This window comes from Cetorhinus maximus, chromosome 16 (genome assembly GCF_964194155.1).
Source record: "Cetorhinus maximus chromosome 16, sCetMax3.hap1.1, whole genome shotgun sequence".
NCBI lineage: Eukaryota > Metazoa > Chordata > Chondrichthyes > Lamniformes > Cetorhinidae > Cetorhinus > Cetorhinus maximus.
In genome coordinates this window covers 14,829,805-14,842,400 of record NC_135894.1, presented here as the reverse complement: position 1 = coordinate 14,842,400, position 12,596 = coordinate 14,829,805, and the positions used below count along the sequence as shown (strand labels likewise).

At 40.0% G+C, this 12,596-nt stretch overlaps 1 protein-coding gene across 6 annotated transcripts in view; it reads left to right on the top strand.

Annotated features, from left to right (window-relative positions):
- Positions 1 to 12,596, top strand: part of LOC144691369 (ribosomal protein S6 kinase alpha-3) — a 102,826-nt gene that overhangs the window by 63,341 nt on the left and 26,889 nt on the right. For all 6 annotated transcript variants that reach the window (XM_078559402.1, XM_078559400.1, XM_078559404.1 and 3 more), the window contains 8 exons: positions 723 to 793; positions 899 to 987; positions 2,435 to 2,499; positions 2,864 to 2,966; positions 3,347 to 3,468; positions 6,093 to 6,215; positions 12,057 to 12,146; positions 12,402 to 12,560. In XM_078559402.1, coding sequence (XP_078415528.1) covers positions 723 to 793; positions 899 to 987; positions 2,435 to 2,499; positions 2,864 to 2,966; positions 3,347 to 3,468; positions 6,093 to 6,215; positions 12,057 to 12,146; positions 12,402 to 12,560 — 822 coding nt within the window. The remainder of the gene's footprint in view (positions 1 to 722; positions 794 to 898; positions 988 to 2,434; positions 2,500 to 2,863; positions 2,967 to 3,346; positions 3,469 to 6,092; positions 6,216 to 12,056; positions 12,147 to 12,401; positions 12,561 to 12,596) is intronic.

The following is a 12,596-nucleotide window of genomic DNA, read 5'->3' as shown; positions in this document are numbered from 1 at the left end:
AGGCCTTTATTTCAAGGGGATTGGAATACAAGAATAAAGAAGTCTTGCTACAATTGTGCAGGGCTTTAACACTGAGATACTACGTGCAGTTTAGATCTCCATATTTACGGAAGGATATACTTGCATTGGAGGTGGTACAGTGAAGGTTCACTAGATGAACCTGAGATGAAAGGGCTGGCCTATGATGAGAGGCCGAGTAAATATTGGTCTGTATTCTCTGGGGTTTATAAGAATGACAGATGATCTCATTGAAACATCAAGATTATGAAGATGCTTAGCAGGGTAGTTTCCCCTGGCTCAGGAATCTAGAGCAAGGTGGGGCATGGTCTCAGCGTAAGGGGCTAATCATTAGGACTGAGATGAGAAATTTCTTCACTCAGGTTGTCAATCTTTGGAATTCTCTAGCCCAGAGGGTTGTGGATGCACCATCATTGAATACACTTAAGGATGAAATAGACAGATTTTTGGTATCTCACGGAATAAAGGGATATGGAGAGTGGGCAGGAAAGTGGAGTTGGAGCCCAAAGCCATGATCGTATTGAATGGCAGAGCAGCCTCGACGGGCCTTATGGTCTTCTGCTGCTTGTATTTCTTATGTTCTTGTGATTCAAACTATGTTACATTTCTGGGATATAACACCTTTTAAAGATTGTCAAATTTATTTCTAATTTCTTCAAAAATGCTGCTCAAGTAAATTTTGACTGTACATTTTGCCCCTCTAGTTTGAGATGCTTACAGGCACCTTGCCTTTTCAAGGGAAGGACAGAAAGGAAACTATGACGATGATACTGAAGTAAGTAATAAATAATTCAGTGAATGTTGTAATTTTTAATGTGAACAAAATTGTTCTTAATGTTTTATTCTGCAAGCTTCTTACTGTTTGTATTTATCCTCGCAGAGCAAAATTGGGAATGCCACAGTTTTTAAGTCCAGACTCCCAAAGTCTTTTGCGAATGCTTTTCAAACGCAACCCAGGAAACAGGCTAGGTATTTACGCTATTACTGTGTGATGATTGAACGATTGTACAGTCAGTCTAAGGTGACACCTTGTTATATTTTTCAGTGCAACTGTTTCCTCAGATGGTGTAAAGCCATACTGTTGCATAGTGGTCACAATATGGATAGTTTAAACTAAGATCGCAGGTGAAAAGTTGTTTTTAAAAAAAACAGGGATTTCATAGAATTATATGGTGCAGGGGTCAGTTTGACCTTTCATGCCCATGCCAGCTCTCTGGATGAGTTACTCCCAATCCTCTGCTCTTTTCATCATTGTGCTGCCAAACTTGCCACATAAAGTAGAGATCCAATCCCCTTTTGAAAGTTACTATTGAAATCCACTTCCACCACCTTTTCAGGCACTGCATTCCAGATCATAACTTGCTGTGCAAATTAAAACTCTCGTCTCCCTGACATTTTTGCCAATTCTCTTACATCTGTGTCCCCTGGTTACCCATCCTCTGCCAGTGGAGACAGTAAAACGCTTTACCTGAAAAGTTGGTGGAAATTGATTCCATAAATAATTTTGCATGGGTGAGGAGCTTACAGGATTACCGACATAAAGGTGGGGTGTAGTACTAAACATGACTGCTCTTTCAAAGAGCCAACACTGGAGTGACTAGATGAATGGCCTCATTGTGCTGTAGGTTTTTATGCTTCTGTCATCTGTGATGGGTAAACATTGAGAATAAAGATCTGGCCTTCAAGCAGCTAACCTGATTTGTATACAGCTAATTTGTGATCAGAAATGGAAAAATGTTTTTCAAACCTACTGGCTGGCAAAGTTTACCAGTGAGACTCTGCTAAACTCTTGCATGGTACCACCTTTAATGGTCAGTTTTGTTTTCTCTGAATTACTGAGCAAGAATGTCATGAAAGGTAATGATTTCCTTAATTAAGAGCTAACTCATGATGGCAGCATTTGTTTAGGGGAGGTGGTGCCATAGTGATATTGTCACTGGGTTAGTATTTCAGAGGCCTAGGGTAAAGCTCTCGAATCCCACCATGGCAGATGGTGAAATTTGAATTCATTAAAAATCTGGAGTTAAATGTCTGATGTTGACCATGAAACCATTACCGATTGTTGTAAAAGCCCATTTGATTCACTAATGCCCTTTAGGGAAGGAAACCTGCCGTCCTTACCTGGTCTGGCCTACATGTGACTCCAGATCCACAGCTATGTGGTTGACTCTTAAATGAACAAGGGCAGTTAGGGATGGGCAATAAATGCTGTCCAGCAACACCCACATCCCATTAAAATAAATGAATTAAAAAAAAATTGAGGAAGGAAGAAAAATATTCTAATGGAAATTTTTGCTTATTTTCGAATGAAAGTCTTCCACTATAATGGAGAATTTGAGCTGTATGAGGAAGGGGGTGTAAGAGTCGGTGAGGAGAAAGATCGCAAATAAATTGCACACTTTTATTACATTGCCAGGAGCTGGTCCAGATGGTGTTGAAGAAATTAAGAGACATTCTTTCTTTTCCACTATTGATTGGAATGTAAGTATTGTTTTTATGCAATTATTTTTCAAACCACTTTTCTTAGGCAGGGTTTTAAACAAGAATTTTTGGGTTTTTCCAATTAATATGAAATAATGTATTTTGTGTGCATAACTACATTTTTCTGAAATAAATCTTCATGGGGCATGTACAGAATTGCTTTGAAGTTTTCTGATAATTCAAAGTAAGCTGTCAGTGTTCCCTTTTTTATACTCTGTAACAGAATACTTTAAGGAAGAGGCCTTTTCAAACTCATGATAATTAAGCCAACATTAGAAATTTTTTTTTAGTTCTACTCCTATGCAAAATTACTTGTTGCACAGTTGATTTTGACACATACACATAAATTTATTGCTTATTTCAGAAATTGTGCAGAAGAGAAATACAGCCACCTTTCAAACCTGCAATCGGTAGGCCAGAGGATACTTTCTATTTTGATCCAGAGTTTACAGCAAAAACGCCAAAAGGTAACTATAGTGAAAAGTCATTGCAAACCTTAAGTACATAATCTTTAGCAATATTTGACCGTCAGTTCAACTTGTGCTGCAAAACAGCAGTGCATCACACTCCATACAGCATGACTGCATGCAAAACTTACTGTTACTTTTTGTCCTATAGCTATTTTGATTTGCATGTGGTGTGGGGGGGTGGTTTCAGGAGGTGGAAGTGTTAATCAACTAGCAATAGGTGACCAACTCCTCCAATTGAAGATCCACACCTTTCGAAGATCACTCTGTGATATAAATAGCTGCAGCATGTGAAATGTGTTTTGATTTAAATGAGATTTTAGTAGCACTTGTGTGAAAATGCCCACATGATGTTTATTGTCGATTATAATGTCATTTAGATTCCCCTGGCATTCCACCCAGTGCCAATGCTCATCAACTCTTTCGTGGATTCAGTTTTGTGGCTATTACCTCAGAGGAAGAACCCCAGCCCATGCAAACAGCTGTACATCCAGTTATACAGGTAAAAAAAAAAGTCAATATATATTTAATTAAAGTTTGCAACCAGTGGTTCATTGAAGACTAATATCCTAACTCTTTCTTTTCAGATAAATTAAGTTGCACTCATGTTTGCATGAATGTTGGCAAATGAGACCATAAATCCCACTCCAGCCCTAATTGCTGTTCCATATCTAATTCTTTGGAAATTATTTTGTGATAGAAATAAAATACTTTGTTTTATCATGTACCGTATTATTGGCTTCACTGCATCACGGTGAAAATGCCCTGACAGAAACTAGTTCAGTCACAGATAATGACTAGCATGTTTTGATATATTAGCTGCAGGATATAAAAACCATGTCTGATTGGGTGGCCGAGGTTTAATTTGTATGTACGTTTCATTGGCAGCACCTTATATTTGGCATTTTTAAAATTTCAATTTGTCATTTAAAAATTATTTCTCTGCTTTGTTTTACAAAAAGAGGTAGTTGATCTGAAACCATCAGAGAAAGATGGGCCAGAGAGAAACATTGTGTGTCTTAGCAACTAACAATAAAGGTTAATCAGGGAGCATGTAGCTGCTTTAAATCTGTTCTGTGCCTTCTGTACACTTATCCATTGACCATTTAATCTGTTTTTTTAGTCTAAATCACAATTTGCTGGTGTATTTTGGAAGGCAAAAAGCCATGAAGACTTTCACAGCTTGATTAAATAAATCTAGGTATAGGCATCAAAAGCAAAGTTTGTATGAGCCCCGCTGTGCTTAATTAAAATATCTACTTAAAAAAAAAACCTGAAAGGGACCCAAAAGTATAAAGACCATTTCTAATACTCGAGTGGTACAATACTTTTTTTTTTATATATCATATGTGTCTGGAAGTGCTTTGCACAATTATTTAACTTTCAAGTGTAGTGGCTGCAGGCAGCACTCTTGGCAAACTATGATCTGTCATTTACCCAATACCATTAAACTTGATTAAGATTCCAAGTTCAACAAAAGGTAATGCCAAGTTCTTGTATATCCTGCTGTGCAAGTTACTTGTAAATGTAAATTTTCTGTCTTTTTTAAATTGGCCTATGACTAATGTTCCCTCTAAATTTTCTTTGTAATTGGTGGGTTATGAAACCTTCTGAGCATTACTTTCTTGTTCATGGGCAGTTTATATTTTAAAATCCCTTGCCTTGAAGTATGCAGCTCCAACAGCACTCAAGAAGCTTGGCACCATCCAGGACAAAGCAGCCCACTTGATTGGCACCCCATCCACCGCCTTAAATATACCACCACCTTCTCAAGGGCAATTAAGGATGGGCAATAAATGCTGGCCCAGCCAGCGAAGCCCACATCCCATGAGTGAATAACAAAAAAAAAGAAATGTGAAAGGAGTGGTGAGGAAGCGCACAGCTTGAATGTTTGAGTTTGAATAATAAACAATTTTAAAATCTATTTATCTCACCAAACAGTAAAATGAAACTCATAATCTGGTGTCTCTTACATTATCCATTAATCTAGACAGCTTCAATTAACCTGCAGTTTCCAGCTCAGTTAATGCTAAATGTAGGTTTTTGTTGGCCATGCTCCAATATATGATCAAGGACCTAATCTGCATCATAAACCTGTCTGTCATGGTGCTCATTGAAATCTAATCAACATCATTGCAGGCTGTGTTTATATGACCACAATGGGCCGTGCCTACTAGGTTTGTGGCCTTTAGCTGCTGTGGGTCTTTCTGGGCAATTTGGCTTCAGGTTGAGTCCTGGGCTACTGAGAGCTGCTGAATGGTAAGCACTCCTGAGTCTTGCTTGAATCTTGGGCTAGCAAACAGATGTTTCTTGGACAGTGTTCCAAGTGCCACATTAACATCTGTTGATCTCCAGTCTCATTGCTCATGGTTAAGCTGTTCTAAACCTTTTTCTGAAGATAATCCCGATGATCTGATTAGACTGTCGGCCATAGCATCTGCTTCTGCCTGCACTGCCAATTCACCCAAGTATAATTTTAAAGACATAATCTTAAAATTAGAACTCCACCATTCAGTCACAGGAAAGGGTAGTGGAAATCTGAAACTCTCATCCCACACAAAAAGCTGTTGAGCTTAGTTTAATTGAAAATTTCAGAACTGAGATTGATTAAATTTCTGTTATTCAAGGGTATTAAGGGTTACAGAGCCAAGGTGGGTGGATGAGTTGAGATTCAGATCAGTCATAACATAATCAAATGGCTGAACAGGCTTGAGGGGCTGGTTGACCTACTCCTGTTCTTGTGTTCACTGGGCTGTTGCAGTCCTCTTCACCTATGTTTTTATCATTTGCTGCCACACCAGCCCATATTTATATGGAATATTTCTTTCTCTGATAGGAATTAGACATGAGTAAGGGAAACTGGTAAATGCAGAGGTTCTCTCAGGTCAGAGACAGTGGAGCACAATATGAGAAAGTTGACATGAGGCTAAATAGATTAAGAACACACATGATAATGTTGCATTTCCAACTAACCCATGTTAAAATTAACTGAGTTGTTCTAAAATAATGTGTGGCTCTTGCTTTATAATTTTAAAAAAATTGTCCTAAACTTTCATGACATTTTACTTCACCCTTAGGAAAGCAGCACTTACTGTTTTGGTGACTGGCCTCACATTTCTTTTGCAGTTGCACAGAACCAGTATTCAGTTTGTAGACAATTATGACCTGAAAGAGGACATTGGTGTGGGTTCTTACTCAATTTGCAAGCGATGTGTGAACAAATCTACGAACATGGATTATGCTGTCAAGGTATGTAACTACTTTCATGCATGTACTATTTTTAAAGTACATGTCATGTGCAATTTAGGATGATTCAGGAGACAGTCACACCCCTTAGATTAACTACCTTAAATTTGGCTAGTGGTCAGGAGCAGGAGGGTGTGGTTGAGTGAGGCAGGTAGAGGGATCCAGGAAGTAACACTGCAGGAGCCTCAGCCCTTGCCCTTATCCAACAGGTTTGAGATACTTGCTCCTTGTGTGGACGAGAGTGGGGACTGTAGGGAGGATGAGCAAACTGACCATAGCAACATGGTACAGGGAGCCATTCAAGTTGGGGGAGAAAAGAGAAATATAGTTGTAATCGGGGATAGTATAGTTAGGGGAATAGATATTGTTCTCTGTAGCCAGGAATGAGAGCCCCGAAGGCTGTGTTACCTACCTGGTGTCAGGGTTAAGGGTATCTCATCTGGGCTGCAGAGGAACTTGGAGTGGGAGGGGAAAGATCCAGTTGTCGTGGTCCACGTAGGTACCAACGATATAGGTAGAACGAGGAAAGAGATTCTGCTGAGGGAATACGAGCAGCTAGGGGCTAAATTAAAAAGCAGAATCAAAAAGGTAATAATCCCCGGATTACTACCTGAGCCACGAGCTAATTGGCACAGGGTCAATAAGATTAAAAAGGTAAATGCGTGGCTCAAAGATTGGTGTGGGAGAAATGGGTTCGAATTCATGGGACATTAGCACCAGTACTGGGGAAAGAGGGAGCTATTCCGTTTGGACGGGCTCCACTTGACTGGCTGGGACCAGTGTCCTGGCGAATCGCATAACTAGGATTGTGGGTAGGGCTTTAAACTAAATAGTGGAGGGGAGGGTTCAGTTGCATGGAAATATAAAAAATCAAAGTTTAAGGAGAGGGCAAGAGTGACTAGGCTGATTGTTACCAAAAAGTGAAAGGAAGGGACAGAGTGTGTGAACACGTATTGCACCAAAGAATCATATAAGGGTATGGAGAATTGACAATAGGGCAAATTTAAAGGTTTGTATCTGAATGCGTGTAGCATTTGGAATAAAACTAATGAGTTAGCAGCGCAAATAGAGATAAATAAGTATGATTTGGTGGCGATTACTGAGACATGGTTACAGGGAGAACAGGTTTGGGAGTTGAATATCCAAGGGTATTCAGTGTTTCGGAAGGATAGGCAGGAAGGAAAAGGAGGTGGCGTAGCTTTGTTAGTAAAGGAAGAGATCAGTGCTATAGTGAGGAATGACATAGGCACTGGAGAGCAAGATGTAGAGTCAGTCTGGGTAGAAATAAGAAACAGCAAGGGAAAGAAGCCCCTGGTGGGAATAATCTATAGGTCCCCAAACTGTAGTTCAGCAGTAGGGCACAGTACAAACCAGGAAATACTGGGAGCATGTAAGAAAGGCACGGCAATAATCATGGGTGATTTTAATATGCATATAGACTGGACTAATCAAATTGGCAAGGGTAGCCTCAAGGGAGAGTTCATAGAGTGTATTAGAGATTGTTTCTTGGAGCAATATGTTGTGGAACCAACCAGGGAGCAGGCTATTCTGGATTTGGTTTTATGTAATGAGATGGGATTAATTAATGATCTCGTAGTAAAGGATCCTCTAGGGAAGAGTGATCATAGCATGCTAGAATTTCAAGTTCAGTTTGAGAGCAAGAAACTTGAGTCCCACACTAGTGTTCTGGAGTTAAACAAAGGTAACTACATAGGCATGAGGGCAGATTTGGCCCTAGTGGACTGGGCAGGAAGACTACAAGGTAGGACAGTTGATGAACAGTAGCATATTTTTAAGGAGATATTCAATTCCTCCGAAGTAAAATATATCCCAAAGAGGAAGAAAGATGGTAAGAGGGGGAAAAAGCATCCATGGCTAAGCAAGGAAGTTAAAGATAACTTAAAGGCAAAAACTAAGGCATACCAAATTGCAAAGGTCAGTGGCAGGCTGGAAGATTGGGAAACTTTAAAGATCAACAAAGGGTTACTAAAAAAAAAATAATAAAGCAAAGGTAAATTATGACAGAAAACTAGTGCAAAATGTAAAAACTGATAGCAAAAGCTTCTACAAGTATATAAAAGGAAAGAGAGTAGCTAAAGTGAATGTTGGTCCCTTGTAGGATGAGACTGGGGAGTTAATAGGGGTGAACGCAGAAATGGCAGAGACACTTAATCAATATTTTGCTTCAGTTTTCACGGTGGAGGACACTAATACCACCCCAATAGTAACAGGTAGTGCAGAGGGTATAGAGAAGGAGGAACTTAGAACAATTGCCATCACTAGAGAAAAAGTACTGAGCAAACTATTGGGATTAAAGGGTGACAAGTCCCCAGGACCTGATGGCCTACATCACAGGGTCTTAAAGGAAGTGGCAGCGGAGATAGTGGATGCATTGGCTATAATATTCCAAAATTCCCTGGATTCTGGAAAGGTTTCAGTGGATTGGATAAATGGTAATATAACGCCGTTATTCAAAAAGGGTGGGGTGGAGGCAGAAAGTAGGAAACTATAGACCAGTTAGTTTAATGTCTGTCGTTGGGAAATTGTTATCCATTATTAAGGAAGTAGTAATTGGGCATTTAGAAAGTCAAAATGCAATCCATCAGAGTCAGCATGGTTTTATGAAGAGTAAATTGTGTTTGACTAATTTGCTAGATTTCTTTGAAGATGTGACAAGCAAAGTAGATAATGGGGATCCTGTAGATGTATTATATCTGGACTTACAGAAGGCCTTTGATAAGGTGCCGCACAAAAGATTAATACGCAAGATAAGATCACACGGAGTAAGGGGTAATATATTAGCTTGGATAGAGGATTGGCTAACCAACAGAAAGCAGAGTCGGGATAAATGGGTCTTTTTCTGGATGGCAAGCTGTAACTCATGGGGTGCCACAGGGTTCGGTCCTTGGGCCCCAACTATTTACATTCTATATTAATGACTTGGATTCAGGGATAGAAGGTACTATAGCTAAATTTGCAGATGACACCAAAATAGATGGGAAAGTAAGTTGCAAAGAAGAAATAAGAAATTTACAAATGGATATGGACAGGTTAGGTGAATGGGCCAAAATTTGGCAGATGGAGTTTAACGTGGATAAGTGTGAGGTTATCCATTTCAGTCGGAAGAATAAAAAGGCAACTTATTATTTAAATGGAGAGAAACTTCAGAAGGCTTCGGTGCAGAGGGATCTGGGTGTCCTCGTGCATGAATCGCTGAAAGCTAGTATGCAGGTACAGCAGGTAATAAGGAAGGTAAATGGAATTTTGGCATTTATTGCTAAAGTAATAGAGTATAAAAATAGGGAAGTGTTGTTGCAACTGTACAAGGCATTGGTGAGACCGCACCTGGAGTACTGTGCACAGTTTTGGTCCCTTTACATGAGGAAGGACGTAGTTGCATTGGAGGCGGTTCAGAGGAGGTTCACTAGATTGATTTCAGAGATGCGGGGCTTGTCTTATGAGGAGAGATTGAGCAGTTTAGGCCTATAGTCGCCAGAGTTTAGAAGGATGAGAGGAGATCTAATTGAGGTATATAAGATGCTAAAGGGGATAGACCAAGTAGACGTGGAGCAGATGTTTCCCCTTGTGGGGCATTCTAGAATGAGAGGCCATAGTTTTAGGCTAAGGGCTAGTAGACTTAAATCAGAGATGAGGAGGAATTACTTTTCTCAAAGGGTCGTGAATCTGTGGAATTCACTACCTCAGTTCAGTGGATGCCGGGATGCTGAATAAATTTAAGGAGGAGATAGACAGATTTTTAATTAGTAATGGGTTGAAATACTATGGGGAGAGGGCGAGAAATTGGAGTTGAGGCCGAAATGAGATCAGCCATGATCATATTGAATGGCAGGGCAGGCTCGATGGGCTGAATTGCCTTCTCCTGCTCGTTCTTATGGTTCCAATCGTAATTGACTACTCCAGATTAAAGAGCTTCTTTCAAATAAACGTTGCTTTAGATGTCTGTTACTGAACTCGGCTGCTTTCTATCTTCGGCTGCATAGTATAAAGTTTTGGTTATGTTGAAGTTTAGGTAGGCTGGAGGTTTTCAATTCCAGCCAGGGGAGCACTGGAAAAGTCAAATCAGAAGTAACAATTTTATTGATTAAGGGCTTCAGCAGCAGCTGAACTGAGGTTGGGTTAGAGGTGGGAATAATGGGCTTTATGATGGAGTTGGAAGCTCAGTTTGTGGTCCGACAGGGTGCTGAGGCTATAAACTATCTGGCTCAGCCAGAAATGATGGGTGGGTTGGAATGGAATCAGTAACAAGGGATATGGACTGCATGGTGACTGTTCACTTACTGTTGTACTGAAACAATTTCTAACTTATGTTTTGCAGTTGTGTTCATTTTATAAATCCTTTATTCTCCCTCTGGCCATTGTTTTAACGTATTTCATGATGTTTGTGCCACACAAGTGCTGGGCAATGACCATCTCCAAGAGAATTTGACCATCTTCCCTTGACATTCAATGGCATTACCATCGCTGAATCCCCCACTATCAGCATCCTGGGAGTTACCATTGATCAGACACTGAACTGGACCAGCCATATAAATACTGTGGCTACAAGAACAGGTCAGAGGCAGGGAATTCTGCAGCAAGTAACTCATCCCCTGACCACTTCTCAAAGCCTGTCCACTGTCTACAAGCACAAGTCAAGAGTGTGATGGAATACTCTCCACTTGCCTAGATGAGTGTAGCTCCATCAACACTTAAGCTTGACGTCATCCAGGACAAAACAGCCCACTTGATTGATACCCCACTCACCATCTTAAGCATTCACTCCGTCCACCACCAGCACACAGTGGCAGCTGTGTACACCATATACAAGATGCACTGCAGCAACTCACCAAAGCTCCTTCGCAGCAGAAGCATGGGAGCACAGCCGCCTACAAGTTCCCCTCTAAGTCGCACTTGGAGCTATATCGCTGTTCCTTGACTGTCGTTGGTTCACAATCCTGGAGCTCACTCCCTAATGGCACTGTGGGTGTTCCTAAACCCCATGGACCCCACTGGTTCAAGAAGGCGGCTCACCACCACCTTCTCAGGGCAATTAGGGATAGGCAATAAATACTGGCCTAGCCAATGATGCCCACATCCTGTGAAAGAATAAAAAATGTTCAAATCTGTCCCAAAGTGCCCCCTAACCTTTTTTCTGAGGGACATCTCGCATTAATTTTCTTTCTTCTTCCTCCTCTTCATTAAAGTGTGGGTGACGTTTATTCACAGTCCCTAAATGCCTTAAGCAGGTTCTTGTGATTGTGTTCCCTCGGTGATGACAGCTAGGCATTTTCAGGATTTTGACCCAGTGCTGATAGAATAAAGAAAATCTCTAGAAAATCAGTATATGTTGGAATGAGCTAATTTTTATTTTGCTTTACTGTGGAACCTCATCCCAAGTTCTCATTGGACATTTTGTATACCTCTTTTAAGAATACTTAAAATTGCAAGCATCGCAATGTTCCACCAAGCTATGTGGTTGAATAATTTGTGTAGGGAAGGGTAGGCCTGGTATGTTGATGCTGTTAATTTTGTTTTGTCGTTACTTAATTTAGCTTCAGTCGTGTCATTGTATTACTGCTTGGCTGTGGTGTTTGTAGGTTATGCGCTTGTGTCCGTTTAAATGTGTATTTTGTAACTCTGAAAGATCACTTCTGACAAGTGAGTCCAAAACAATTTTGGTGCAAATCAAACTGGGAAATTGTTAAAATGGTACCTAACTGGTAAAGCAGACATCAGAAAACTCTTGCGTAATTTTAATACAACAGTTTGATTTTCAGTTCATAAATTAAGTGTTGATTATAATGTTAGTGCTTCCCTGCACTAAACAATATTGTTTTTTTTTAGATAATTGATAAAAGTAAGAGAGATCCTTCTGAGGAGATTGACATCCTACTTCGATATGGGCAGCATCCCAATATTATTACTTTGAAAGATGTAAGTGCAGATTTTCATTAGGTTTCGCCACTTAATTTCATTAAGTTTAGCCTTTTAATTTTGTAGGTTACTGTTGTATACCCTGATATTTTACAGCGTTATAATCCACATTAGTACTGTCCAGTAACGATAAATAAAACACAATTTCCCACATTCAACACTTGCTAAAAATAGTGTGGAAAGGATATGAATTCTGTAAATGACAATAGCTCTGTATTGATTATAGATCTCATGATTTTGCTGTCATTTCTGCAGGTTTATCATGATGGTAAATATGTGTATCTAGTGACAGAACTCATGAAAGGGGGAGAATTGCTGGACAAGATTCTCAGGCAAAAGTTTTTCTCTGAACGCGAAGCCAGTGCTGTATTGTACACCATAACAAACACTATGGACTATCTGCATGCACAGGGGGTAAATATAATTTAATACATTTTCCAACATTTTGAT